This window comes from Tenrec ecaudatus, chromosome 18, assembly GCF_050624435.1.
Source record: "Tenrec ecaudatus isolate mTenEca1 chromosome 18, mTenEca1.hap1, whole genome shotgun sequence".
NCBI lineage: Eukaryota > Metazoa > Chordata > Mammalia > Afrosoricida > Tenrecidae > Tenrec > Tenrec ecaudatus.
Window position 1 is genome coordinate 11,937,897 of NC_134547.1, and position 26,830 is coordinate 11,964,726.

Genomic DNA, 26,830 nt, shown 5'->3' on the forward strand with positions numbered 1-26,830 from the left:
TCAGTTGACCTGGGCCAAGCCTGCTGTGGGCAGGACACAGGTCAGGGGCCGGGCAGCGTCCTCATCCGTGTAGAGAGGGAACATGTAGGGGCCCGAGCCTGCGGGGGGAAGATGGAAGATGAATTAGCACGGCGCCCCGTCTTCTCTTCCTGTGGCAGGAGAGCCTGGAAGGATGTAAAGAGCCAACCTCCCTTCAAGGCAGTTCTCTTATCAGAACTTCAGGGCCCAGGGACACTTGAGGCTAAGGACCCGGCCTGGTCCAGGTGGTGTGTCGATCCATTTGCTCCGCCCCTCCCCCCTGTAACAGACACGCAGTCCACGAAGGACCAGGTCTGAGGCCCTGTCCTCTGGAGACACAGCCGAGAGTCCCCGCTCATCCTCATGGGACTCGGATGCAGCCTGGGTTTGAATCCGAGCTCTGCTACCGACGTGGTGGCGAGCCTCCGTGGCACTCTGGGCTGCGAACCGCAAAGTCAGCAGTTCAAACCCACCGGCTGCTCTGCTGGAGAAAGAGGAAGCTCGCTTTCTGCTCCCGTGATGATCCACAGCCTCTCGGAAACCCCGGGTGGGGGAGTGGGGGGCAGCACTACTTGGTGGCCAATGAGTGAGCTGAGCACCCTGGGGCAGATGTTGACTTCACTGCTCTGTGCCTCGGTTTCCCCATCTGTCAAGTGGGCTGATGACAGAGCCTTCTGGGTTACCGTGAATGCGTACATCCTAGAGAAAGTTCTGTGAGCAGCCTTGAGGAGGTGAATGCTCAGTGCCGTGTGGCCTGGGGAATGGGACTCTGTGCAGGTACCTACCTCCCTGATGAGAACCCCCTTACTCAGAAGTATTTCCTGAGCACCTACTGAGCGCTTGGCCCTGGTGCTAAGTGCTGGCAGCCCCTTAAGGAGCTGATGTTCTAGTGGGAGGCATCAATTAGATCACAGATATAAAGCTTAAGGGGGGTGCAGTGGGTTAACAGCACTGAGCTGTTTACCGCAAGGTCAGTGGTTCAAACGCACCAGCTGCTCCAAGGGAGAAAGAAGAGGCTGCTTGGTCCCTAACGACAGACACCTGAGGAACTCTAGGGAGCAGCTCGACTCTGTCCTGTCAGGTCTCTCTGGGTTGGACTTGATGCTGTGACAGTGGATTTGGTGATATAAACCTGGACAGAAGAAAAACCACTTGCTGTGCAGTTGACAGGAGCTCCGGTGGCCTCGTGGTTACTTGGTGGACTGCAGCCCGCAAGGTCAGCTGTTCGAAACCACCCACCGCTTGGTGGGAGAAAGATGGGGCTTCTGAGTCCCCATAAAGAGTTACAGACTCAGAAACCCACAGGGGCAGTTCTACCCTGCCCTCTAGGGTTGCCAGGAGTCGGCAGGGACTCGATGGCCGTAAGTCCGTTTTGGCGATAGGTCTTGCCGTCCATGCGTGAGGAAGCTTGTCTTTGCGAGGTACGAGGGAGCCATGGGAGGGCTTTGGGCAGAGGAGGGCCAGCGTCAGAACCCTGCCTTGTGCAGTGGAGCCATGCCTACTAATGGTTGTGCTGGGTGACACTGTCAAGTGTGCACAGCAGTTCATCTCAAGTCCTGTGGCCGGGCTGCGGGGACCCTGCGGCCGCCACGGACCCAGCATGGAGGCAGCGTGAGTGCCTACCATGGGCTGGGGACTTGTGCCAAGTACTTCCCGCGCTGCATTCCTGTGGGTCACCAAAACATCTTCAGGAGCCAGTATGGTCCCAATCAACAGAGGGCAAGACTGAGGCTCCAGAGGAGGGCGTTTCAAACTGTGAGGAGGTCAAGGCGGCTGCACCAGCCATTCCACCAGGCACCAAAGGACCACCCTATGCAGGTTTCCAGAGACCAAGGCTCGGGCTTGGGCTTGGCTTTTACCAGCCAGGGTGGCCTGGGTAAGCCATGCCCCCCACAGGGACCTCACTTTCCCCAGCGGAGCCCACAGCATCCCTGGGAAACTGCCTCCCCAACATCCCAATTGCCTCCAGGGAGGGCTCCATCCTCTCTCACCCACTGGGGTTCCTCTCAAGGGCAAGGGGGTGGTAGAACCCCGGGGCCCTTGAACACCAGGCTGCTACTCACCCAGGGTCTCCCGCAGGCCCAGGAAGTGGGTGCTGGGGTACTGCTGGCTCCCGTGGGCTGGCGCTCCTGTCAGCAGGAAACTCTGTGAACGGGGACAAAGCCACGGGGATGGTGAAGTTTATTGTTAATTGGCCGTTTGACCAAAACACATTTGTCTGAACACTGCCGAGAAGGTCTGTGTGGGTGTGATGCACATTTTTAACCAGAGGATTCTGAGTAAGGGCAATAACAAGGGTGGGCCTTACACCATCAGTTGGTGCAAGGTGTACACCATAAGAACAAATACCGAGGTTTCTGAGAAAAGGAATTCTGCCATGAGATTGTAACCTTTAGACGTCCTGCCGGAGCTTCCAGCCAGCTGCCTGCCGAGTTGGGATTTCCAGGCCCCATTATTGCATGAGCTAATTCCCTAGCACCAACCTCGCTCCGTGTGTGGGAATTACATCACCTGGTATCAACTTGAGACTATTAAGAGTGAAGGGGTGGAGCATAGCCTGTCCATCAGGTCACAGCTTGATTACCTTATTTGGAGGCGCTACGGAGCTAAATAGCTCACTGGAGGCGGGACACACACACACTCCCTGGGAGACATTCCTGTTGACAAGCCACATGGAGACACACTGATGGAGCCAGGGCCCTGGCGCTGGAGGAGCCACGTGGAGACCCACGCCAGCGCTGAGATCATTCCACTGCCACTGGATCCACAAGACCTTCCACCCACTAGCCTGTGATCCTCTTGCACTTGGCGTCATTGTGTGTGCTGTGTGAGTCTGAAGAGGAATTTGTGGTCTAGTATTGGATCTATGGGCTAATATTGGACTTATGGACTTGATCTGGCCTGGGTTAGGATGTTTTCTTAATATTCAATTGCTCTTGTAGATAAAGCTCTTTCTTATACACATTTGAATGTCCATGAAGTTGTTTCTCTAGTCAAACCCAGACTCACACACCCTGTCTCCCTTTGTCTGTCTGTCCCTACCTCTGTCCCTGACCCCCGCTCCATCTCTCCATGTCTACACACACACCTCATGGCGTGTAGAATTTCAAAAGATTTGTGGAAAAATTCCATTATCTTTTGATTCCACTTTTCCATGCATTTTTTTGCAGCCCCTGTGCTTCTGGGTATGGATATGTGTGTCCACATATGTGAGTACATGCATGTATATGCACACAGGTACACACAGAGAAGCATACTATAGACGCCGTGCGTATATGCAGAATATACACAAGACATAGACACACACAGGGGTTTTGGAACACTGGCATAAAAAGTCCATCTTCCACTACCATGTTGAAGCCCGTGTGTGTATGTGTGTGTGTGTGTGTGTGTGTTTTCACAGAGATCTACCTGGATGGGTTGACACAGTGGCCACAACAAGGGGCTCCAACATAACCACTGTCTGGCAGTGTTTCCTTCTGTGCACACCCCATTGTCAGAACCGGCTTGACGACGCCCGACACCACCACCACCACCACCATCTTTCTGGGCGTCGCTGGGGTGGTGTGGAATCGCTGATCCACTTGGCTGTGGACCAAAAGGCTGGAGGTTTGAGTCTGCCCCGAGGCGCCTCAGAGGAAAGGCCTGGCAGTAGCCTTCCACAAAGGCGGGCATGGCAAACCCCATGCAGCCCGCCTCCACTCAGGCACCCGTGAGTAAGCGCGGGCCGGAGAGTGACTGGTGTGACTGGTCTCCCTCCCCTCTTCTGTTTCCTGGGAGAGTCCCGACAAATGCCACCACCACCATCGCCCTCACCAAACTCCAGGGAGACAGGGTGGTGCAGTGGTGAAGGGTGGTGTGGGTGAACCTGGGCACACCCTTATGTCAGATACCCTATGCATGTGCCTGCGGGGCCACCTTGTTCCCCTCCCCTGCCTCTGTGACCCTGGAGGCTGTGACCTGGCTCTGGGGGTGCAGATGGGTTGGGGCATTTCTGCCTTCCTCACTGTGGTTTCCCTGGTGCCCCCCACGGTGGGGCACCTACTGCGTGTGCTCAATGACTGCAGAGCCCTTCATACCCCTTCCCTGAGCCAGAACGCCAAGGTCCTACCCTTAGCTCAACTGATCACCTCCAGCAGCCCACGACACTCCCTGGGCCTTGGTCTTCCATCTAGAGAATCGCCTTAAGTATGTTAAATCCCAACAACCAGAGGGTCCTACCAATCTCCAAGCTTACCAGGCTGATGGGAGGCAGCAGGAAGTGTTCGGGCTCTGAGCTGGGGACACGCTTAGGGGGTCTCAGCCCGAGTAACTCCGCCCCTTCATCCTCATCTTCTGGGCTGGGGGCCAGGGTCCTGAAGGAAAATAGGCAGGAGTCTCAGAAGATAGGAAATCTGGACAGGTGTGGGCACCCAGTTAAGCAGGTAATAAGCACTCATTCACTCTTCTAAGTACCTGTTTATTTTCTACTCATATATGCAGCAGTCCACCCATCTACCCATCTACCCATCCATCCATCCACCTGTTCATCCTCTGTCCAGCTCCACATCATCCATGTGCTCACCAATCCACCCATCTATCATCCATCCATCCATCCATCCATCCATCCATCCATCCATCCATCCATCCATCCACATGAACACATCCTCTGTCCAGCTCCACATCATCCATGTGCTCACCAATCCACCCATCTATCATCCATCCATCCATCCATCCATCCATCCATCCATCCATCCATCCATCCATCCATCCATCCACCTGTCATCCTCTGTCCAGCTCCATATCATCCATATGCTCACCAATCCACCCATCCACAATCCATCACACACGCAGCCATCTAATCCTCCCATCGACCTTTTATCATCTACTTACATATCCATCCACAAGGAGCCCTGGTGGTGTAGTGGTTATGTGTTGGGCTGAGATCCTAATGGTCAGCAGTTCGAAACCTTCAGCCGCCCCATGGGAGAAAGCTGGGGCTTTCTACTCTCGTAGAGTGACAGTCTCCGAAACCCGCAGCGGCAGCTCTACCCCATCCTCTAGGGTTGCTATGAGTCGGCAGGGACTCGCTGACAGTGAGTTTGGTTTGGTTTGAGGTGTTAACTTGGGCGAAGGGGGAGGCAATGACCTCAGAGGGAAATGGGGGGAAGGGGGTGGGCGGGAATTGGGCACGCGTTGGGAGGGTTGATAAGTTGTGGAAGTTACAGAATTACAAAGGCAGACACATACACTCTTACCTAATTCACAACACTCACTGCTCTAGAGTTGATGCTGAGTCAAAGGGACCTCATAGGGCAGGGAAGAACTGCGCTTGTGCTTTTCCGAGACAAACACTTTCTGGGGAATGGAAGGCCTCCTCTTTCTTCCTGGGAGCAGCTGGTAGTTTTGAACCGCTAACCTTGCAGTTGCCAGCCCAATGCATAACCACTATACCACGAGGGCTTCCAAACACAGAGTGAATGAGGAGGCTGGAGCGGTACCCCAAGCAAGACGGGGATGGGGGGGCCCTCCTGGAGGGTGGCTCACCTTTTCCGAGCCCCAGCCATGGGGGAGGGCGCCGAGGCATCCCCTCCGGAAGCGCTGGAGCAACTCAGCCGAGGGTCACTCCCCCAGCGGGGCAGCAGCGAGGGCTCAGGGGTTGGGGGCGACGGGCCATGGAAGCTCCGGGCTCGGGGCCGGGGGACAGCCCCTGGAGGTCTGTGGCGGGCCCTGGGAAGCTGCTCGCTGGAGCTGAGCTGGAAGTCGTCATCCATGGAGATGTAAGGGGCCAGCATTTCCAAATCCAGGTCATCGATGCCCTGTGGAGGGCAGTGGGGAGTTAGAGCAGGAGCCTGGGATTGGAGGGGAACCCGGGCCAGAGTCCCAGCTCCGCCACTTCTGAGCTGAGTCTTGGGGGTCAAAAGTCTGAGTTTCAGTTGCCTCATCTGTGGAATGGGGGTCAGGAGCCTGTTGGTAGCCGGTCCCCAAGATGTCCCCTAAGGAAATACACATGGATTAAGTCTCCGGTGGATTCCTTCTGCCCACAGAACAGGGATGTGCATAACCTTTCCATCCATGCAGGAAGCTTTGGAAAGTGGATCATTGCAGACGCAGTTAGGTTAAACTCTACCGCCTTATCATTTGCTCTCCCCTTTGACCCATTTAAATTTGGTTCTGGTTTTTAATACTTTCTGCTTTCTTTTCGATGGGAGGTTTCCTTTGTTATTGCTGTTGCTTTTTTGTTGTGTTCGTCTTTTTGGCGGGGAGGGGTATGTTTGTCTGTAATATGCAATCAGGATGGGTCAATCTATAGAGACAGTAACTGGATTAATAGCTACTTGAGGGCATGGCAGGGGGGGATGAGGGGTGGGTGGGAATGGGGACCTAAGTACATGTTCTGTATTGGGGGTCTCTAGCTTTCAAATTACGTGCTCTGGGAGAAGCCAGGTGCCATGTTGTCGGGACATTCTGACAGTTTCTACCCAGAAGCTCACGTGTTAAGGAACTTAGGTCTCCAGTCAAAGCCATCAGGGAACTAAGACTTTCCAACAGAAATTCGAGTGACCTTGTACTTAGTTCCTATAGCCTCAGAGGGCTGTAACCCTGGCTGACAGCTTGACTTCAGGTTCATTGAAGACCTTGAGCCAAAAACAAAACCACTGAGCGAAGTGACTCCCAGTGTCCCGATGCTCCGAAGTGTTGTGGCTTAATAATGCTCGTTCTAAGCTGTTAAGTTTTGGGGTGACTAGTTATACATCAATAACTAATCTATGAAGCCATTGTCATCTCTACTCACTCATCCATCTGTCCAATGAACTGATGGTCCACCTATCTATCCACCCATCCACCCATCCACCCATCCACCCACCCATCCATCCATCCATCCATCCATCCATCCATCCATCCATCCATCCATCCATCCACCCATCCATCCACCCATCCATCCATTCATCCATCCATCCACCCATCCATCCATCCATCCATCCATCCATCCATCCATCCATCCAAATACCTATCTAAAAATCATCTGTTCATCTAATACCACCCGCCTAATGAATCAATGATCCATCTATTCAACTATGTCTTCATCCATTCACCCACCATATCTATCTGATGAACTGATAGTCCGCCTATCCATGTAGCTATTCAAACATTCATTCTTTTATCATCTACATAATAATGCAATAGTTATCTAACCATCCATCTATCCGTCCATCCATCCAACCATTCCACCATCCTTCCCTTAAACCTTGGTATGTCAACCCCAAAGGCACAGACCCAATTCCAACGCCAACCCCAACCATTCTTCCCTTACTTCGCCTCACCTGAGCTACGTCTAGATCTGTCTCCACTACCTTGAGGTTCTTCCCAGAGGCAAAGAGTCTGTGTGACTTCTCCACAAGTAACTCACTGGGGAGATCCACCTGTGGGGGAGACAGAGTGGAGACTTTAGGAGGTCTCGAGCCTGGGGGATGTCAACAGTCAGGAAGTCTGGGCATTTGAGCTCAGGAATAGAAGTGTGTGTGTGTGTGTGTGTGTGTGTGTGTGTGTGTGTGTGTGTAGTGTCACATGGATCCCTAAGGTCAAAGGTCAGGCTATCTGTATCCTATATAAGAAACGATCATGTCTATAGCTTATTGAGCACCTCCTTGGGCCAGATCCTTCCTTAGCGCTTGATCTTGAGTGATCTCATTTAATCCTCTTGTGGTAATTACATTCTCTGGTGTCAATTTGAGACTATTAAGAGTGAAGGGGTGGAGTTTAGCCTGTCAATCAGGTCACAGTTTGATGGCCTCATTTGGAAGCACTACAGAGATACATAGCTCGCTGCTAGACATTCTCTTCCTGCGAGACATTCCTGTTGACAAACCACATGGAGCTAAGCTGACGGAGCCAGAGCCCTGGAGCTGGAGGAGCCACATGAAGACCCACACCAGTGCTGAGATGCTTCCTCTACCGCCACTGGAGTCACGAGACTATCCACCCACTGGCCTGTGATCTTCCTGCTTTCGGCGACACTGCATGGCTGCATGAGTCTGAAGAGGAATTTATGGACTAGTATCGACATATGGGGTAGTATAGGACTTATGGACTTGATCTGGACTGGACTGGGATGTTTTCTTAATGTATAATTGCTCTTCAATATAAAGTTCTCTCTTATACACATGAGTGTCTCTGGATTTGTTTCTCTAGTCAACCCGGACTAACAGACCTCTCACCTGGTTCCTCTTAATCCTCATCATATAGGTGCAGCAACGGAACTCACAGCTGATCAGTGGCAGGTCAGGATTGGAATCGAGCTCTGTGTAGCTCAAGACATTACCCATTCCTGATGCCTTGTGGTCAAAGGTCAGAGACCCTGTGTCCTTGCTCAGTCACCACAGAGGCCACCTGGGTCAGCACCTAACATCTCTGGTGGGGTCCAGACTCTGGAATTATACTGGTTGAAGAATCGGAAGCCTAGCTCTTAGGAGAACCCCAAGCCTCACCTCGTCCCACTCTTCCCATCACACAGGTAGAGAAACTGAGGCCCAGAGGACAATAAAGTAGAAAAACCAAAAGCCAAGGCAGCCTGGATTCTGAGGCATCACATGGGTGGGACCGCTCACCGGCAGAGGGTTTTGGGGGCGTCGTACAGCCGGGGGTGCGCTGGAGCTGGCCACTGCTGAGGCCCCATCCAGGATGGGCGCCAGGAGGCGGCGGAGGTCAGGGCTACAAAAACGGCGGGGGTCAGCGGCCAGGGCAGCCTCGCTCAGGGCAGGGGGGTGTAGGAAGGCCAGGATCCGGGGGCCAGGGGGCTCTGCGGCAAACGGAGAGAGGGGAGAACATGGGGCGCGCAGTCAGCCAGGGCCACGGGACCCAGCCCTGGGAACATGACTGACATCTCCAACTGCCAATCAGGATGTAGCAGCAAATGATCCAAGGCGCTTGCGGTCAGCACAGGAAGCTAAGCAAACTCACTGCCCTGGAGTTAGTTGAGTCTGATTCGTGGCGAGCCTATAGCACCGGGGGTGGGGTGGGGGGGTGGGGGGGTGGAGCTGTAAATCTTTACAAGCTGTAAATTCCAAGCTGTCCATCAGAAAGCCTCAGCTTTCTCCCATCGAGCCACTGGTGGCTTTGAACTGCTGACCTTGTGGTTAACGGTCCTAGTCAGGCAGTTAGGAACAACACCCCCCCCCACCACCACCACCACCCCACCCCAGAGGGTGTAAACTACTCTTGGTGCTGGGAGGAAGGCTTCTGAGGAGCCCCTGCTAGGCCAGAGGCTTGGAGTGACAGGTTGGTAAAACCGAAAAGAAAAAAAGGTCAAAAAACACAAGCACACTGACTGCCCACGGAGTCGCCGCCGACTCACAGCGACCCTACAACATGACAGTGGGTGTGGGTGCAGGCAGCCTCCTCATTCTCCTTTGGAGCGGCTGGTGGTTTCGAACCACGGACCTTGTGGTTATCAGCCCAACGTGTAACCCACTACAGGAGCAGTCTGCCGGGTGGCACGGAAGTGCTTTCGCCAGTCACATCCCCGGGGTTCCCACCGAGTTGGCGTTCGACTCCCAGCGACCCCATGTGTCAGAGCGGAACTGCCCCCAGAGGGTTTCCCAGACTCTCAGAGCGCATCGCCAGGCCTTTCTTCTGCTGAACCTGTCAGTCGCAGGAGGGGCCTTGGTGGTGGCGTGGTTACACACTGGGCTGAAATCCACCAGGTCAGCAGTTTGAAACCACCAGCCGCTCGGAGCTTAACAATCTGGTGTCAGCTTAAGACGATTCAGCGCGAAGGGGTAGAACTTAGCCTGTCGATCAGGTTGCAGCTTGATGGCCTAATTTGGAGGCTCAATGGAGATAGATAGCTCACTGGAGGCCAGACCCACCCTCTCTCCCTGCGAGACAGTCCTGTTGACAAGCCACACGGAGCTACGCTGATGGAGACAAAGTCCTGGAGGAGGCTCCATATGGAGACCCACACCAGCGCTGCAATGCTTCCATCACCACTGAATCCACAAGACTTTGCACCCACTGGCCTGTGATCTTCCTGCATTCGGCGTCATTGAATGTGCTGCGTGAGGCTGAAGAGGAATGTGTAGATTGGTCTTGGACACAGGGGCTAATATCTAACTTATGGACTGGATCTGGACTGGGAGGGGATGTTTTCTTAATATATAATCACTCTTTTATAGAGAGCTCTTGCTTCTACAAATGAGAGTCTGTGACTTCGTTTAAATCAGTGTACCACCAAGGCCGGAACAGATGAGTGAGCCCCGATGCCCCTGGCCACAGAAGCGATGCTGGCATGTCAGGCACCCAGCCTGGTCTAAGCCCTCCAGGGGATGACAAGGTCCATGTGGGGTTCGAGGCTCAGGAAAGGGCAATCAGTGAGTGGTAAGATGCACACATTGACGTGTGCCCGGACTGCCCGTGTGAGGGTGGATGGGGCAGCAAGCCTTTCTGGTTATCTCGCCTTGTCTATTTGGGAGCCCCGGTGGCGTAGTGGCTGTGCATTGAGCTCTTTGCCACAAGGTCAGAGGTTTGAACCGATCAGGTGCTCTGAGGGACAAAGAGGAGGCTGTCTGGTTCTCTCCTGTCTTGTAGGGTCTTGGTGAGTTAGCATCGACTCAAGAGCAGTGAGTTATGCATCTATTTCATACACACACATGTACGTCTTACCATTTAAAAAAAATAATAAAGAGAATTGGCTTTGAGCTAGATCAGCAAGGGTAGGAACAGCCCCCATACCCAGGCCCGGTTGCCAGCCAGCAATAGCAGTTAGGATGGAAGACTTCGCGGCAAGACAAACAGGACGATTGGGGGGGGGGGGGGGCGAGGGAGGACGAGGTGAGAATCAGCTGGATTGGGGAGCACGAGGGGGATTATGGGGAAGGGGCAACGAGTACAGGAAGAAGCTGAGGGGGGAGGCCATGGGGAGCCATAGCAGGTTCTAGAGCAGAGGCTGACAAGTGCTTGAAGCAGCCTTCCCGGAGACGCAGCCCACCCCCCTCCCCCCCGCCCAGCCAGCCCATACCCAGACTGTCCCCAGGACTGGAGAAGTCCTTCTGAGAGGCGGTGGCCCTCGGGGTGGGTCTGCGAGAGTGTCGCTGCGTCTGCTCCAGGGACAGCACCACTCCGGTTTCTTCTACCCGGCTGGGGTACAGGGCGGAGACAGGGGAGCAGTGGTCAGGAGCTGGGGCCCCTCCCAGGCTTCCCAGCCGCCAGGTGTGGAGGGCTGTCCGAGGGCTGGAGGGCATTGGGTGAGGAAGATTTTGCCACGTGTGCTTGTTTCTTGTAAAGATTTCAGCCTGTTTTTGTGCCTGTTTTTCCATAGAATGGCCTTTAAAAGAACAGAGTGTGTTTCCTCCAAAGCTCCCTCCGTGGAAAGGAATACGGAGAAAGGGGCTGGATTCAGCCTGAGGGGTGGAAGGGGGAGGGAAAGAGGAGGTGGGGGAGAGGGGACTAGAGAGAAGGGGTACTCAGGGGCAGAGAATGCAGGAACATGGTGGCAGAGAATGCTGGGGGCTGCCCAGGGGCAGAGAATAGGGGTGGGGGATGGGGACCCAGTGACAGAGAATGGGGAGGCCAGTAGAGAATTGGTTGGGCAGGGTCAGAGAATGCTGGGGATCCAGGGGAAAGAACAGGGGGGTTCTGGGGCAGAGAACTTGGGGGCCAGGAGCAGAGAATGGGGGCCCAGGGACAGAGAATTGGAAGTCCAGGGTCAGAACACAGAGGAACTCAAGGGCAGAGATGGGGGAACTCAGGGATGGGGGGTGGTCAAAGGTGGGAGGACATAAGGGCAGAGAAAGAGATCAGGGAAAAGGGGACCTGAGAGGTGGGGTGGGGGGCACTGAGGGGAGCAGGGGGGAGCAGAGAGTCAGAGAGGGGGGAATCCAGAGGCAGAGGGACCCTCCTCCTTATAGATAGTGACTTCAGATCATATTCTGCTGATCACACGGAAGAAGAATATATTTTCCTATATGTTCTGGAATTTGTTACCAAATAAGAATCGACAGGGACATGCTTTTATGAATAAGATGGTATTTATGAAGCTTCTATTCATAGGCATTTTTTTCACCAGCAAGGGGATAGGTTTATAAATAGGCCCTTCCGATGTCCCCGCATTTTCCACCCCCAGGCTCTAGCTGCAGCGAGGATCGGAATGTTCAGAGAGCAAATTAGTGACAGCGGTGTGGTCTGGTCTGATGCAGGCAGAGAGGGGGCCAGCTCCTTGCTTACATCTCATTTGCATCCTACCCATGGGCTCCCAAATCAAACCTGCTAGAGCACCGACTCTCAACCTGGGGTCCGGGGACCCCTTTGGGGGTTGAATGACCCTTTCACAGGGGTCTCCTAAGACCATCAGAAAACACATATTTCTCATGGTCTTAGGAACCGAGACACCACTCTGTCCGTCTCCAGGTCTGTTCAATTTGTCACAATAAAAAGACAATCCTGCCTATCAGATATTTACATGATGATTCATCACAGTAGCAAAACGACCGTGATGAAGTAGCAATGAAAATAATTTCATGGTTGGGGGAATCACCACCCCATGAGGAACTGTATGAAAGGGCCACGGCAGGAGGAAGGTGGGGAACCACTGGTCTAGAGCAACCCCGTGAATAGCGTCCAGAGCCCTAGGGGCAGAGTGGGGTACTCACTGAGTGGTTCACCACAAAGGTCAGCTGTTTGAACCTACCGGCCACTCTGTGGGAGCAAGAAGAGGCTCTCTGCTTCTGTAAAGATTTAAGGCCTTAGAAACCCACAGGGGACAATTCTAGTCTGTCCTATAGGGTCACTAGGAGATGGGATCTGCCCAGTGGCAGGGACTTTGGGGTTTTTTGTTTTTTTTTTTTTGCTTGACCAGAGTAGACATGCCTCCCAGGGACGCTCCAGGTAGTCAGTCGTCAAGGAAGCCGTCAGTCACATCTTTCTTCCTCGAAGCTGGTGGGTTTGAATCCTTAACGTTTGGTTAACAGCAGAGCGCGGAAGAAGTTATGATCCCCTCCCCACCCTCACCTGGGTCCTCCTGGGTTGGAATGACCCCACTTTAGACTGGATTGAGCTATCAGCACCCTCCTAAAACACACACACACACACACACACACACACAATTTTACAATGATGCTTGGTAGACCAAAGCACAAAGGAGCACTGAGATACCCAAATGTACACACACATACACACACACACACACACACACACAGATATGATAGAATGTACTCGCTGGCTCACACAGGTAGACACATCACATGAAACGTATTTATTCCACAAACACTGGCTTGATAGCATCATAGTGAAGAAGCAAGGATCCCATAGCCAGCAGCCCTGAGTTCAAATCCCAAGTCTGTTGCTTACGGGAGGAGAAAGCCTCATCTTTTCCCCTAGAAGCCTCTGGGGGGTTCGAACTACTGACCCTACCCTCTCACTTAGCCACCCAATAGTTAATCCACTGGGAACTCAGCAGTCAACAAGATGGGCAGAATTCTTCGCTGTCATGGGGATTCAATGATGGTGGGCAAAGACAGATTTTAGATAGAATACATTGTTTGCATGCTAAGTGTATTTACCTGGGTATGAAGCATGCTACATATCTTATATCAGCTTATCTTAATCTGAAAGAACTCAAGAGAAAATTCAAGCCTCGAGTCGCAATCTTGAAAGATTTCACGCGATGCAGGAAGCACCAAAAGATGGAAAGAGTATACAGAGTCACTCCACCCCCAAGAACTAGGGGATCTTCAACCATTCCAAGAGGTGGCATGTGAGCAAGAACCAATGGGGCTGAAGGAAGACACCCGAGCTGCACGGAAAGCCTGAGCTAAAGCAAGGCTCCAGACATTGATGGAACACCAACTGCGATGTTTCCACAAGCCATTGAAGCACTGGGGACACTCGCTTGTCGACGCCGAGACATTTGGAGGACAGCTACATGGCCAACCGACGGGAAGAGATCCATAGTTGCGCCCCGACAGAACGCTCAAATTATGGAACACGATCAAGGACATCACCTGCAAGCAAAATGTTGCTGAAGTTCATCCAACATCAGTTGCTGGAGTCCACGGACAGGGAGCTGCCCGAGGTTCGGGCCGGATTCAGAAGAGGACGCGGCATAAGGGAGATTGTTGCTGAAGTCAGACGGAGCGCGACTCAAAGCAGCGAACACCAGAAAGACGTTCGGTTGTGTTTCATGGACTGCGCATACATCATTGTGCTCAGGCAGAACCTGGATCTGGATAAAGAGGCCGTTGTGGGACCAGAACACGGGAATGCTGTGTGGTTGAAAGTTGGGACTGTATCCTGTCACTATATTTGCTGAGCCAATCATCAGAGACGCTAGGTTATATGAAGAAGAGGCATCAGTACTGGAGGAAGGCTTGTTAACGACCTGCGATATACGGATGACACCGCCTTGCATGCTGAAAGTGAGGAGGATTTGAAGCCCTTGCTGGTGAAGGTCAAGGATGGCAGCCTTCAGGATGGATGACAGCTCAGTGGAAGGAAGACCAACATCCTCACCACTGGACCCGTAGGAAGCATCCTGATAAATGGAGAAAAGATGATCGGAGTTCTCAAGGATTTCATTTTTGGCGGGTCCACCATGCGTGCTCACGGAAGCAGCAGGCAAGAGAGCAGAGAGCTCATTGCACTCCTAGGTCAATCTGCTGCACCAGACCTCTTCAGGGTCTCGCAAAGCAAGGAGGTGACGTTGGGGACTACGGTGCACCTGAGCCAAGCCATGGTATTCTGAGGAGACCCAGATGCATGTGAAAGTTGGCCGTTGACTCGGGAAGACTGGAGAGAGCTGGATGCGTTTGAATGGCCGTGTTGGCGGAGGCTTGTGGAAGTACCCCAGACTGCACACAGCACAAACGCATTTGCCTCGGAAGCAGGACAGCCAGAATGCTCCTCAGAGGCAAGGACGGTGACACTTGGACTCCTGTGCTTTGGACATGCCATCAGGAGACCCCTGTCCAGGGGGAAGGACGTCGTGCTTGGTAAAGTGGAGGAGCAGCAAAAAAGAGTGAGGTGGAAGGATGCAGTGGATGGCATCAGCTCTTCCCTCATGAGGGAAGCAAAGGATTCTGGGTAGGGCAGCAGTTCTCAACCTGTGGGTCGCGGCCCCTTTGGAGGTCAAACGACCCTTACATAGGGGTTGCCTAAGACCGTCAGAAAACATAGGACATTGGTCCTCTCTCCATCTCCAGGCGGGTCCGCCCACATGCAGACACGCCCACCTACGAGTGTACCTGGCATGAAGACTGTGGGCCATGCTTCAAGACATGTCATTGATTTGTCATTAGAAAGAAATCTTTCACAATCTATAATTACATATTGTTTTGTGATTCATCACTCTGCTTTCATGATGTTCTATTTGTCACAATGAAAATACACCCTGCCCATCAGATGTTTACATGATGATTCATGACAGTAGCAACATGACAGTGGTGAAGCAGCAACGAAAATGATTTTATGGTTGGCAGGTCACCAGCACAGGAGGAACTGGAAGAAAGGATCGCGACATCAGGAAGGCTGAGAACCACCAGGGTAGAGGGAACTGCAGGTGAAAGGGTCCAGGACCAGGAAAGAGTCTGGCCCATTCCAAGAACATTCAGAAGTTGGGAAGTGGGGCGAGGCAGGAGTCAGCTCCCAGGCCACATGCGTGTCAGAGCTGGAGCTCGGCTCAACCCAGGCTGGCCCTGTGGCACACACACACACACACACTGACACACACACCGACATAGACACACACACACACTGACATAGACACACACACACTGTACACACACTGCAAAAGGTTCCTAGGAAAATTCCGTTTCCCCAGGAACCTAACAAACAGTTTATTGACATAGAATTCACGTATCATACTCTTCCATGGTTCCGTCAGATTGAAAAGAGTTGTACAATCATCACTAGAGTCAGCTCTAGAACATTTTCTTCCAAATCCATCCACCCTCTCCTCCCCCACGCCCAATACGCCACGAGTCCAGTTACTGTCTCTCTATATTTAACCATCCTGGATTCCTTACAGTGGAAAACATACAAACAACAACAACAACAACAAACAAACAAAAAAAGACCAACAGCAATAACGAAATCAACCAGAGGGTCAAAGCCACTCAATGGAGAAAAAAGCAGGATGATGAACACGGAGAACAAAGTTAAAATAAATCAAAAGGAGATTAAATGGGAAAGAAAGGAGATTAAATGCTCAGGTGTTCCATGTTCAACCTAATGGTATCTGCCACAACCCAGTTTACAGTCCTCTGTCTGATAGCAAGGCTGCTCACACCCCTCACCTGGGATCAGAGAGGGTCCCATGAACATTTCAAAGAGCCTTCGGACCTGTCCCCTCCACTGCCCCCCCATCCCCCTACCCCCCACCCCCATGAAAGCCATGCCCACCCACTCAGCCACCCCGCCCCCTGCATGTCACTCACCTGATCAGGAAGTGGATGCAGATGATGCTCTCAGATTGGGGGCCCCGGCCCCCCGAGACCACAGTGGCCTGGGTCTGGGTCCACAGGTAGCCACCACTCTGGGCCAGGAAGCGATACTGCCCGGTTACTGCCTGGCCCTTGCTCAGTACTGAGAAAGGGGGACAGAGAGGGGTAAGGGCTGAAGAAGGGGCTGCTGGGAGTAGGTCTGGGGGGAGTGCTGGGGGCTGGGAATGAGGCAGGCAGGAAGGGGAAAGTGCCTTGGGGTTTGGGGAAGAGTGGGGCTCACTTGTGACAGGGTAGGTGTAAGGGAGAAGACACCTTGGAGTTTGGGGGGTATGTGGAGGGCAGGCCCTCTTTGGGGAGCTGGGGTCTGAGTTTGGGGTCAGGCCTGGGGCAGGGTACACGCACAGGTGTGGATGCTCTTGCTGACCGCATCTGAGTCTAGGGCGTGGATGTACTCGTAGGCAGAACAGCCAATCAGGTCCTCGGGACGGTAGCCGGCGACCTCCGAGATCCTGGGGGTGGGGTGTACGAAGCCCGGTCAGGCCTGAGTTCAGCAGGCTGGGGAAAGCAAAGGGTTCTGGGGGCACAGGGACAAAACCAGCCAGGTGGAGAGAGTCAGGGTTAGAATAAAGAGAATGGGAGAGGGTGGTAGAATAAATAGGGGAGGGGGAGCGGTGTGGTAGGCTGGAAGAAAGCCCGGGGTCACAGTGACTTCTACCCAAGAGGTCTGCAGTTCAAATCCACCAGGTGCTCCTTGGGACAAGGATGATGAAGAGTGTATAGGCTTGGGATCCCTAAGTTAGTAGTCAAACGTGAGCCATCTGTGACCCCCAGGGACCCCATGTGAGTCCCAGCTGGACGGACGCATTTTGGAGACAGTGTGGCACCCCATCAGACTCGACCGGAAAACACTCGTAAACAGACCTTGAACTATTGATAGGCTTAAAAAAAAAGAAGAATTTGGTGGAGAACACTCAAAGTCCCACGGCTCAAAGTCCCACGACCGGCCACAAGAACAAACCGGTCTGTCTTGGAAGAAGTACAGCCAGCATGCTCCTTAGAGGCCAAGCATGATGAGACTTCATCTTCCTGACTTTAGACAGGTTGTCAGGAGAGACCAGGCCCTGGAGAAGGACATCGTGCTTGGTAACATGGAGGGGGCAGCCGGGGGAAAGAGAAAGACCTTGAACGAGAGAGGTGGACACAGTGGCGGACACAGTGGGTTCAGGCCTAAGAGCCATTGTGAGAATGGTGCGGACCGGGCAGTGTCTGGGAATCAAGGTTAAAGACCAGCTTCGCCGGAGCCTTTGGGGCAGATTCCAGCTCATCCTAAAGGAAACCCAAACCCTCCCAACTGGGCCGAGAGTTTCCCTCCATCATGCCTCTTGGAGAATGGGGAACGGAGGAGAGATGAATGTTCTTCACAATTATATCTGGCTCTGCTCTACAATCCACGCTCCTGGTAGGGGCAGCCAGGGAGATCAATCGATAGACAGGTTGCCTTGGGTCCTGCCGCACAAGACCTCTTCAGCACCTGCTATGCGGGTGAACGTTGGATACCCAATAAGGAAGACGGAAGGGAGATGGATGCATTTGAATCGTGGCGCGGGGGCAGAAGGCTGAAAGTACTCTGGCCGGCCCAAAGGACAAACAAACCTGTCTGGGAAGAAGACAGGGCAGAAGGCTCCTTGCAGGCAAGGATGGTGGTCAGCAGACATCGGTCCCTGGAGAAGGATATGGGGGAGGGGGTGATCAGCGAGGGAGGGGCAGGCCCTCCAGGAGGTGGATGGGCACAGAGCCTGCAGCAGTGGGTCATGGTGAGGATGGTGGGCACAGGACCGGGCAGAGGTTTGTTCCTTTGTGCAGACGGGCATTCTAGGTCGCCACCGACCGGCTGACCCAAAACCACAAGAGCCGGAGTCGGAACTGACTCCATGGTGACAGGTTGGTTTGAAGCGCGGCTAGAGACTTCTGAGCATGCGCACTGGGAGAGACTCGCTAGGAGGCCCGGGGATGCTACAGCAGCCACCGGAACCTAAAGCAAGGAGAGAAGAAATTCCCAAACTCACTGCCAAGGAGTGATTCCAACGCGTTGCGAACCCTCATAGGGCAGGACGAAACTGCCCCGGCGCCTTCCGAGGCTGCCCGAGGTTTCTAAAAAGCCTTGCGGAGCGGCTGGGCTTCGAACCACAGACCTCGCGGGTAGCAGCGCGACGCGTCCCCACTACCCCACTAAGATTCCCGAGGGAAGACCAGGAGGGAGAATTTAGGCAGGACGGGAACTGCCTTACCGGAAATGATTGGCTCACAGCAAGCCACCAGAGGACATGGCTGGAGGTCCTCGGAAAGTCAGAGAGAGACAGACGGACAGATAGCTGGAGTCAGAGAGAAGCACACACCGGGAGGAAAACATGGGGGCGGGGGGGGGGGATGGGAAGCAGTGAATGGGGACCGCCGCCCACCTCTCATCACAGTACGTGAACTTCATGTCCAGGCTGTGGCGGCTGAGGAAGGCCCCCCTGCCCAGCGGGGGCTCCAGGCTGCCTGGGTGGGGGATGGCCTCACAGATGAGCACCAGGCACCTCAGGGGGGGCTCCAGGTCGGGGGTCCCAGCTGAGCAGATCTGGGCGGGGGGCTTGTAGGCCCTCATGTGCCCGGAGCAGTGCAGCACCTGGTGGTGGTGTGGACAGGTCAGTAAGAGCCACCTGAGAACCTGTGGGAGGGAATCACTGGGCCTGAGACACCAGGGGGCTGAGATGGGAGCTGAGAGATCCCTGAGGGTGGCAGTGCACACCTGCCTGACCGAGCCACGAGGACCCCCAGAGCCCAGCCCCTTAGAGACCCACACACTCAAGACCTAATAACCCCACAGTTCCCACCCCATGGGGACCCAGGCCCAGGGGTCCAGGCAACCCAACAGTTCCCATCCCATGGAGACTCACGCTTGGGGGGGTGTCATTACAAACAGCCCCCTACATTCCTAATCTATGGAGACCCAAAGCTGGGAATCCTGATAATCCCCAATTTCCAACCCCATGGAGACTCAGGCTCGGGGATCCTAATAACCTCCCAGGTCCCACCCTATGAAGACCCAAGCCTGGAGTCCTGCTAATTCCCAGGTTCTAATCCATGGAGACCTCAGTCTTGGAGGACTGAGAGGTCCCAACCCCAGGCCCATAGAGCTCTAGCCCAAGAAAGAACCCCCACCACAGGCTCCCCATACCCTCATAGCCCAGGGCCCATTAGACTCCACCTCTGGGGGCCTGCAAGACCCCACCCACATAATCTACCCATATGACCCACCTTCCAGGTGGCCGCTTTGAGGTTGAGGGTGCGGCCACGGCTGGTGAGAGTGCTCTTCATGCGCAAAGAGAAGCACCTCTGAGTGGGGGCCTCCAGCTTCTTCTTAGACAGGCCTAGAGAGGGCCACAGGGGTGGGGTGGGAGGGGCATGAGCAGGAAGCTCGGAGAGAAGCCCTACCTGGAATGCTCCCAGGGTCACCTTCATAATTGGGACCTGGAACCAGAGAGGGTCCCCCAGAGCAGGGTCATGTCCCTTCAGACCCCAAGGAAAGGCTACATCCCCTCAAACCCCCTAATTCAGGGCCAAGACCCCTTCAGATCCCAGGGCAAGATGATACTCACTGACTCCCACAGGGCAAGATGATACTCACTGACTCCCACATTCAGGGCCATGATCCCTCATATTCTAGGGCAAGGCCAAGCCCCTTCAGGGCAGAGCCACATCCCCTCACACCCACCCACCTACTCAGGGCGGCATCCCCTCAGACTCCAGGACATGGTGTTCTCCAAAAGCCTCCCCCTTCACATTTCCCTCAGTTCAGGGTGCAGAGGAGGAGAGGTTATGCCTCCATTTTCTCCTCTGTCGAGGGGGGACTTTGAGCCCCCAGGACACTCACTCTGCGTGGGAGTCAGGGCGTCCTGAAGCTCCTCTTGGTCACAGGGGTGGATGAAGTCAAAGATACTGTGTCCCATGAGCTCCAGCTGCCGGCAGGGGGCGTGGAGAGGGGGGTCTGGAGGGAGCGGGCTCTTACCAAGGCCTTAGCACCCTCCGCTCACCCCCATGGCCCTGCCTTAATTCAGAGCCTGCGTGATTTCACCTGTTCTCCTCATTCATCCACCCGCCTGCTCACTCGACAACACCTGCTTATTTCAGTACCCACGATGGACAGACAAGAAAAAGAGGGGCTGTCTGCTCCTCTTAAAGAATTACGGTCTCAGACACCCTACAAAGCAGGGGTGGGGAAAGCCTGGCCTTCGGGTCATATCCAAAAAAACCAAGCTCACTGTTCCTGAAGTCGATTCTGACTTATGGTGACCCTACAGGACAAGGTATAGCTGCCCCTGTGGACTTCTGAGATGGTAACTCTGTATGGGAGTAGAAAGCCCCGTCTTTCTCCCTTGGAACGGATGGGGGTTTCAAACTGCTGACCTTGGGGCTAGCAGCTCAATCACAACCACTATGCCACCAGGGCTCCCCGTTACATTAAGTGTGAGTTAATTAAATGACCAACTAGAGCAGACTAATTTTTAGGTCAATAATTTCGTATGGCCAGAGAATGACATTTTAAATACCCAGGAAAAAATGGTTCCCCACCCCTGTTAGAAAGGGTCGCTGCTATGAGTTGGCCTTGACTCGACACAAAGGGGGTTTGGTCTCTAAAGTGTTGAAAAGCAGGGAGGTTACTTTGAGGACTAAGGGGTCCCTGACCCACACCATGGTATTTCAGCAGCCTCATTTGCACACTTGGATTAAGGGAGATGGAAGAAAAGGCGATGCATTTGAACTGCAGTGTTGGCGAAGATGACTGAAAGTGCCGAAACAAACAAGCAAATCTGTCTTGGAAGCCACAGTGCTCCTTCGAGGCGAGGATGCAGTTTCATCATCATTCTTCCTTGATGGAGACTGTCCCATTCTGGGAATCCCCATACATCTTGAGCTGCCTCACGCCTTCGGGTTGTAGCTCAAATGCCTTTTATTCCAAAGAAGCTCTCTCTTACCTGCCTCCCACCCCACGGCTGGGCCAGTTATGCACCCCCATGTCCCCACTTGGGGTCCCACAGCCTTACCCAATCTGAGTTTTCCTGTCTGCTGACTGTGAGTCCCATGAGGGCAGGACCAGAGACTGCCCAGTATCGCCCAGCAGCACCGCCTGGATAGTAAGCAGACATCTCTTCTCACCTGACTGAGGCCCAGGTGTTTGCTGACGTTCTCCGACAGGTAAGCCATGTCTCCCTCCGCCGTGAGCACCATGACGAAGCCTTCCAGGGCCTTCAGGTAGCAGGCATCCAGCGCTTCTCCCCCAGCTCCTACCTGGTTCCACTCCCCTGGAGCCGGGGCAGGGGGTGAGCAAGATTGCTCTAGTCAGCCCTGGGGGTCACCCTGGCCCACCTCCCTCGGTTACAGGTGCCCCAGGGGACACATCTGAGGGCCTTGAGTCCCAAGGAAGTGGCCAGGGTCACCAAGGAGTGAATTCTAAGATCTCCCAAACGGACATCCAGTAAGCATCTGATTGCTAACCACAAGGTGGACAGTTCAAGTCCACCAGTTGCTCCTCAGGAGAAAGAAGAGGCTACCTGGTCTTTAAAAATTTAAACTCACTGCCATCGAGTCGATTCCAATCCTAGTGACCCTGTAGAACAGAGCAGAACTGCCCCTGTGCATCTTTATAGGGGCAGACAGCCTCACAGTTCTCCCCTGGAGCTGCTGGCAGTTTCGAACTGCTGACTTTGTGGACTGCAGCACAATTTCTAACCCGCTAAGCCCCCAGGAAATCCTATCAAGGGTTGCTGTTATTCAGGAATGACTAGGCAGCAGTGTATGTGTTTTAGGGAAACGAGGGGTCTCCCAAGAGAATAGAATTAGAAGGGGATGGCTTTCCTAGGAAGACAGCATTCTGAGAGGATGGATCTGCCCCGGGGTCAAAGTTCTAAGGTGGCTAAATCTCCCAGGGGTTCGGAATTCTTGGAGGGTGGGGTCTTCACCCCAAACAGCCTCCAATCCCCTGCCAACAACCACTAAACCGCCCCCCCCAAAAAAAACTAACAGTTGTCTTTGAATTGCTTCCACCCTAGGACGCCCTCTTGTGTCACAGATTAGAACTGCGCCCCATGGAGTTCCCCAGGCTGTGGATCCCTGTCGGAAGCAGATGGCCAGGCCTTTTTTCTGAGGCGCCTCTGGGTGGGTTTGCCAGTCTTGGGGTCAGTAGGTCAGGCCTTAACTGTTGGTGCTCCTAGGGGATCCAGGTGTGCCCCAAACTCACTGCCATCGAGTCAGTGCCGACTCACAGCCACCTTATAAAAGACAGGGTAGAATTGCTTCTGCAAGTTTCAGAGACTGTAACTCATGACCAGAGTAGAGAGTCCAGTCTTTCTTCCGCAGAGTGGCTGGCGGTTTCGAACAGCTGACCTTGCGGATCCCAGCCCGAAGGTGTAACCGCGAGGCCACCATGGCTCCTTCTAGGGGTTCCCCAGGGAGTCAGAGTTATAAATGAGCAAGAACTCTCAGGGGACACGTTTTCAAAGGACCAGAAGCTTCCAGAAAAGTCCAATTTTGCGGGGCCGGGAATTCGCATGCATAGGAACAATTGTGAGGATGGCACAGGACTATGCGGTGTTTCGTTCTGTTGTGGATGGGGTCCTTATGGGTCGGGTGTCCAGTCGATGGCACCTAATAACAGGAAGGAATTTTCTTGGGACCCGTTAGACCACTCTACTTCCTTCATGAAAAAAACAAAACAAAACTTTTCGGGCACGTGGGATACCAAGGAGGAGCCCTGGTAGTGTTCTGGTTAGTATTGGACTCCTAACCACAAGGTCAGCTGTTCTAAACCGCCAGCATTTCCTAGGAGAAAGACAGGGCTTCCTACTCCCATAAAGAGCTACAGTCCCAGAAGCTCACTGTGGCAGTTCTACCCTCTAGTCCTCTAGGGTCGCTGTGAGTCAGCACCGACTCGATGGTGGTGACGTTTGGTTTGGGGTCTGGGGACTACCAAGGTGGGAGGGGGTGGGGTGGATAAAGACTCCCGCAAAGTGGAATTGTCATTGAGTAGAGGACACAAGGGATGGATGGCTTCTAAGGGGGCAGGGGAGAGCAGTAGGGGGAGAGAGAGCAAAGGCAGGCAAAGACATTCTTCCAAGTAAAAAAAAAAGGGTGGGTGGTGACACTACACAGGAGTGGGACAATCTCACACATTTTCTCCACATCAGAGATTGTGCTTCCAGGTCTGGCTGCCATCTGTCTCTTTCCTTCCCGTAAAATGCTTTCCTTTAGAATCAAAGCCCCTTTTGGGGCAGTTTTTCGGACCCACACGCTGCTCTGAGGGAGAAAGGTGAGGTGTCCTGCGTCGGGAACGATGGACAGCCTGGGAAAGCACAGGGCCAGGTCTACTTTGTCCTAGGGGATGAGTGAGACTGCGGTGGAGCAGGCAGTCAGTAAGGTAAGCACGGACTCACTTGTGCTTACTTACTGAAAATAAGCGGTGCTCACGTTGCTGAGTGAAAGGAGGCGTCCTGGCGGCACACTGGTTATGTCTTGGGCTGCCAACCGCAACGTCAGCAGGTCAATGTGCTAAAACCATCTAATGCACTGAAAAATCTACAGCCTCTGAGACCCACTGGGACAGCTCTATCCTATCCGATAGGGTCACTCTGAGACGGGATTGACTCCATGGCAGCGTATTTTTTTTTTTGTTTGGAAAGGGGCAGACCCAACCAGGAAAGTCTCCCAGGATGCCCAACCACTTAGGGTGAGGCCCCCAGGGGCTTATCGCGCCCTCCCATTCCTTAGAGTTCGAAGGAGGCGGGGCTCCCAGAGGGGCGGGGCCTCGAGAGTGATAGACGTTTAAAGAGGCGGGCCTTCCCAGAGAACTCGGCTCAGAAGTGGATTCCTAGGGCGGTGCGCCGGAGATACGTCATCAAGGGGCGGGAGCTGGCGTCCAGGGGGCGGGGCTTTGCCTGGACCGTAGCTTTGCCCCACGAGCGGGGCAAGTGGGTGCAGGGACCTGCTTCGCCCCACGGCCCCGTCAGGGGCTGGGCTCACCTGCGGCGCAGAGCCGGTGCATCCGCAGGTAGCTGATGGTGAGGCGCATGATGGAGGCCTTATCCAAGTGGGCGCTGACCCCGCGCGCGAAGGGCAGCGTGTGCGCCAGCTGGTACAGCACTTCGGTCTCCTGGCTGCGCCGACTGCGGGCCGCGTCCCGGGATTTCTCCTTGCGCAGCTCCGTGCTGGACCTGCGGGCAGGGGCAGCGCTCAGTCCGAAGGGAAGTGGGGAGGGGAGGGTGGACGGGCCCAGGGACAGCCCGCAAGGAAGCTGCCCACAGTGTGTGTGTGGGTATGGGGGTGGGGGTGAGCAAGGGGTGCTGGATCACAGGGGCCTGGCTGCGTGGTCAGGGCATATATCCAGCGCTCTCTGGACCGGGAAAGATTCCCTCCGGAGCGCTGAGCCTTTTGTTACGTGTCATCGAGTCCATTCCGACCCACCGCCACCCTATGCACAGCGGTTCCTAGGCCCGAGCCTCTTGTTACAGCCATGATGTCCACCCATCCCGCTGAGGGTCTTCCTCCGTTTCGCTGCCCCCCTGCTTTCCCAAGCATGATGTCCTTCTCCAGGGACTGCTCTCCCCTGACATGTCCCAGCTATGTGAGGCGAGGTCTAACCTAGCCCAGGAATTTACCTGTGCGAGATCGGGCCCATGCTGCATTCCCAGCGCCTGGCTCCTCTCTGAGGCGCGCCCCGGGGGCACTGGGTCCCCTCCCTGACTTATCTGTTTATTTCCCAGACTGGGGACCGGAGAGGCCTCCTGCTGGGAGGGGGCTGACAGAGCTGGCTCCGGGCCAAGAAAACAGGGAGCCTGAAGCATCCCACGTCCCCTGTCCTGCAGGCCGGAGTCCCCTCCCTGCCCTTTCCCCTCTCAGCTGAGTCTTCAGAATCATAGCGGATGGATCAAAGTCCAGCAGGGTCCCTAGAGGGGTCAGGGCCTCTCCTGGGTGACAAAGCAAACAGACCTCTGGTTTCATTGCCACCCAAACGAAAAACTCCCTGATATGGAGCCAATGCCGACTCATAGCAGACCCTATAGGGCAGGGTAGAGCTGCCCCTGTGAGCTTCTGAGACTGTAGCCCGTTACAGAGTAGAAAGCCTCCCCTTTCTCCTTCGGAGCGGCTGGTGGATTCAAACTGCCGACCCTGCAGTTAGCAGCCCGAGTCACAATTACATTACTTAGGACACAGTCTGCACAATCTTATCCAGATGTGATGGGAAGCCCTGTTGGCACCGTGGGTTAAGCCTTGGGCTGCTAGCCAACCACACGGCTGGCAGTTCAAACCCACTCGCTGTACCCAGTGAGGTTGTCTGTTCCGGGAAAGATTTGCAGCCTCGGAAGACCTAGATAGACAGGGTCACTGCGAGTCGCTAACGACTCCGTGGCAGTGAGTTAAGTTTGGGGGTTTGGTTTACATGGTCAAAGCCATTCATAAACAGCAATGACGTACACACACGCACCCCTGCCTTGTATTCTACCTCCCAGACTCTAATTCCTCGGGGTGTATGTCAGGGGTCAGGTAGAAGTGGGGTGCCAGGACTGCGTTTCATTCTGTCAGAAATAGGTCACTCCGGTGATGCATTCAGTTGTCAAACCCCGTGGTTGGAAGCCAACCTCTGGACAAGCTCTGTGTCCCAGTCCTGCTCATAGACACACACACAGGCTTCCCCATAGGGTGGACTCACTTTAAGGCAACCGGGGATGGTATCCAGTGCTTATAGACCGTTTTTAGGACAGGCATGTAACTTCATACACACACACACACGCTCAAGTAGTGTTCTAGAAGGTGATAGTCTTATCTCTAAGCTACAGGCGAGGAAACCGAGGCACACAGAAGGGCAGTGTGAAGCCAGACTGGAGGGAGCTCCCTGCGACTCTGGGCGTGTCTCCAGGTTTTAGACCTGCTCCCTATTCCTGCCAGTCTTGCCCGTCAGATCAGGGAGAATTCAACGTCTGTACACGTGAGCTTTTTGAGTAATTATACTGGAGCATTGGAGCGTATGTTACATCTAAGGCGCATCTGGTGGTGCTGTGGGATTGACACTGGACTGCCAACCGAAAGGTCGGTGGTTCAAATTCACTAGCTGGTCAGAGAGAGATAGAGGCTGAGTGCTGCGGTAAAGATGGACAGCCTTGGACATGGCACATCCGGTAGCCCGTGGAGTCATTATCAACTTGATGGTAGTGGGTTTAAGATTTATATATATAATATTGTTAAAACCATGATTACACCAGAAACCCAAACTCGCTGTTGGCAAATCGATGCCAACTTGTAGCGCCCCCATAGAGCAGGGTAGAATGGCCCCTGCAGATTTCTGAGATTGTAACTCTTTACGGGAG

General features: G+C 54.1%; 1 protein-coding gene across 1 annotated transcript in view; it reads right to left on the reverse strand.

The window, feature by feature from the left end:
- The window catches only part of HIF3A (hypoxia inducible factor 3 subunit alpha), a 33,604-nt gene continuing 6,774 nt past the window's right edge, over positions 1-26,830 (reverse strand). The window contains exons 2-15 of the mRNA XM_075536607.1: positions 24,489-24,679; positions 21,630-21,775; positions 20,347-20,431; positions 19,731-19,843; positions 18,890-19,098; positions 16,833-16,939; positions 16,425-16,572; positions 11,015-11,133; positions 8,607-8,797; positions 7,323-7,421; positions 5,545-5,816; positions 4,256-4,373; positions 2,082-2,163; positions 1-98 (exon numbers count right to left, since the gene is read on the reverse strand). Of these exons, the coding sequence (XP_075392722.1) occupies positions 1-98; positions 2,082-2,163; positions 4,256-4,373; positions 5,545-5,816; positions 7,323-7,421; positions 8,607-8,797; positions 11,015-11,133; positions 16,425-16,572; positions 16,833-16,939; positions 18,890-19,098; positions 19,731-19,843; positions 20,347-20,431; positions 21,630-21,775; positions 24,489-24,679 (1,978 nt within the window). The remainder of the gene's footprint in view (positions 99-2,081; positions 2,164-4,255; positions 4,374-5,544; positions 5,817-7,322; positions 7,422-8,606; positions 8,798-11,014; positions 11,134-16,424; positions 16,573-16,832; positions 16,940-18,889; positions 19,099-19,730; positions 19,844-20,346; positions 20,432-21,629; positions 21,776-24,488; positions 24,680-26,830) is intronic.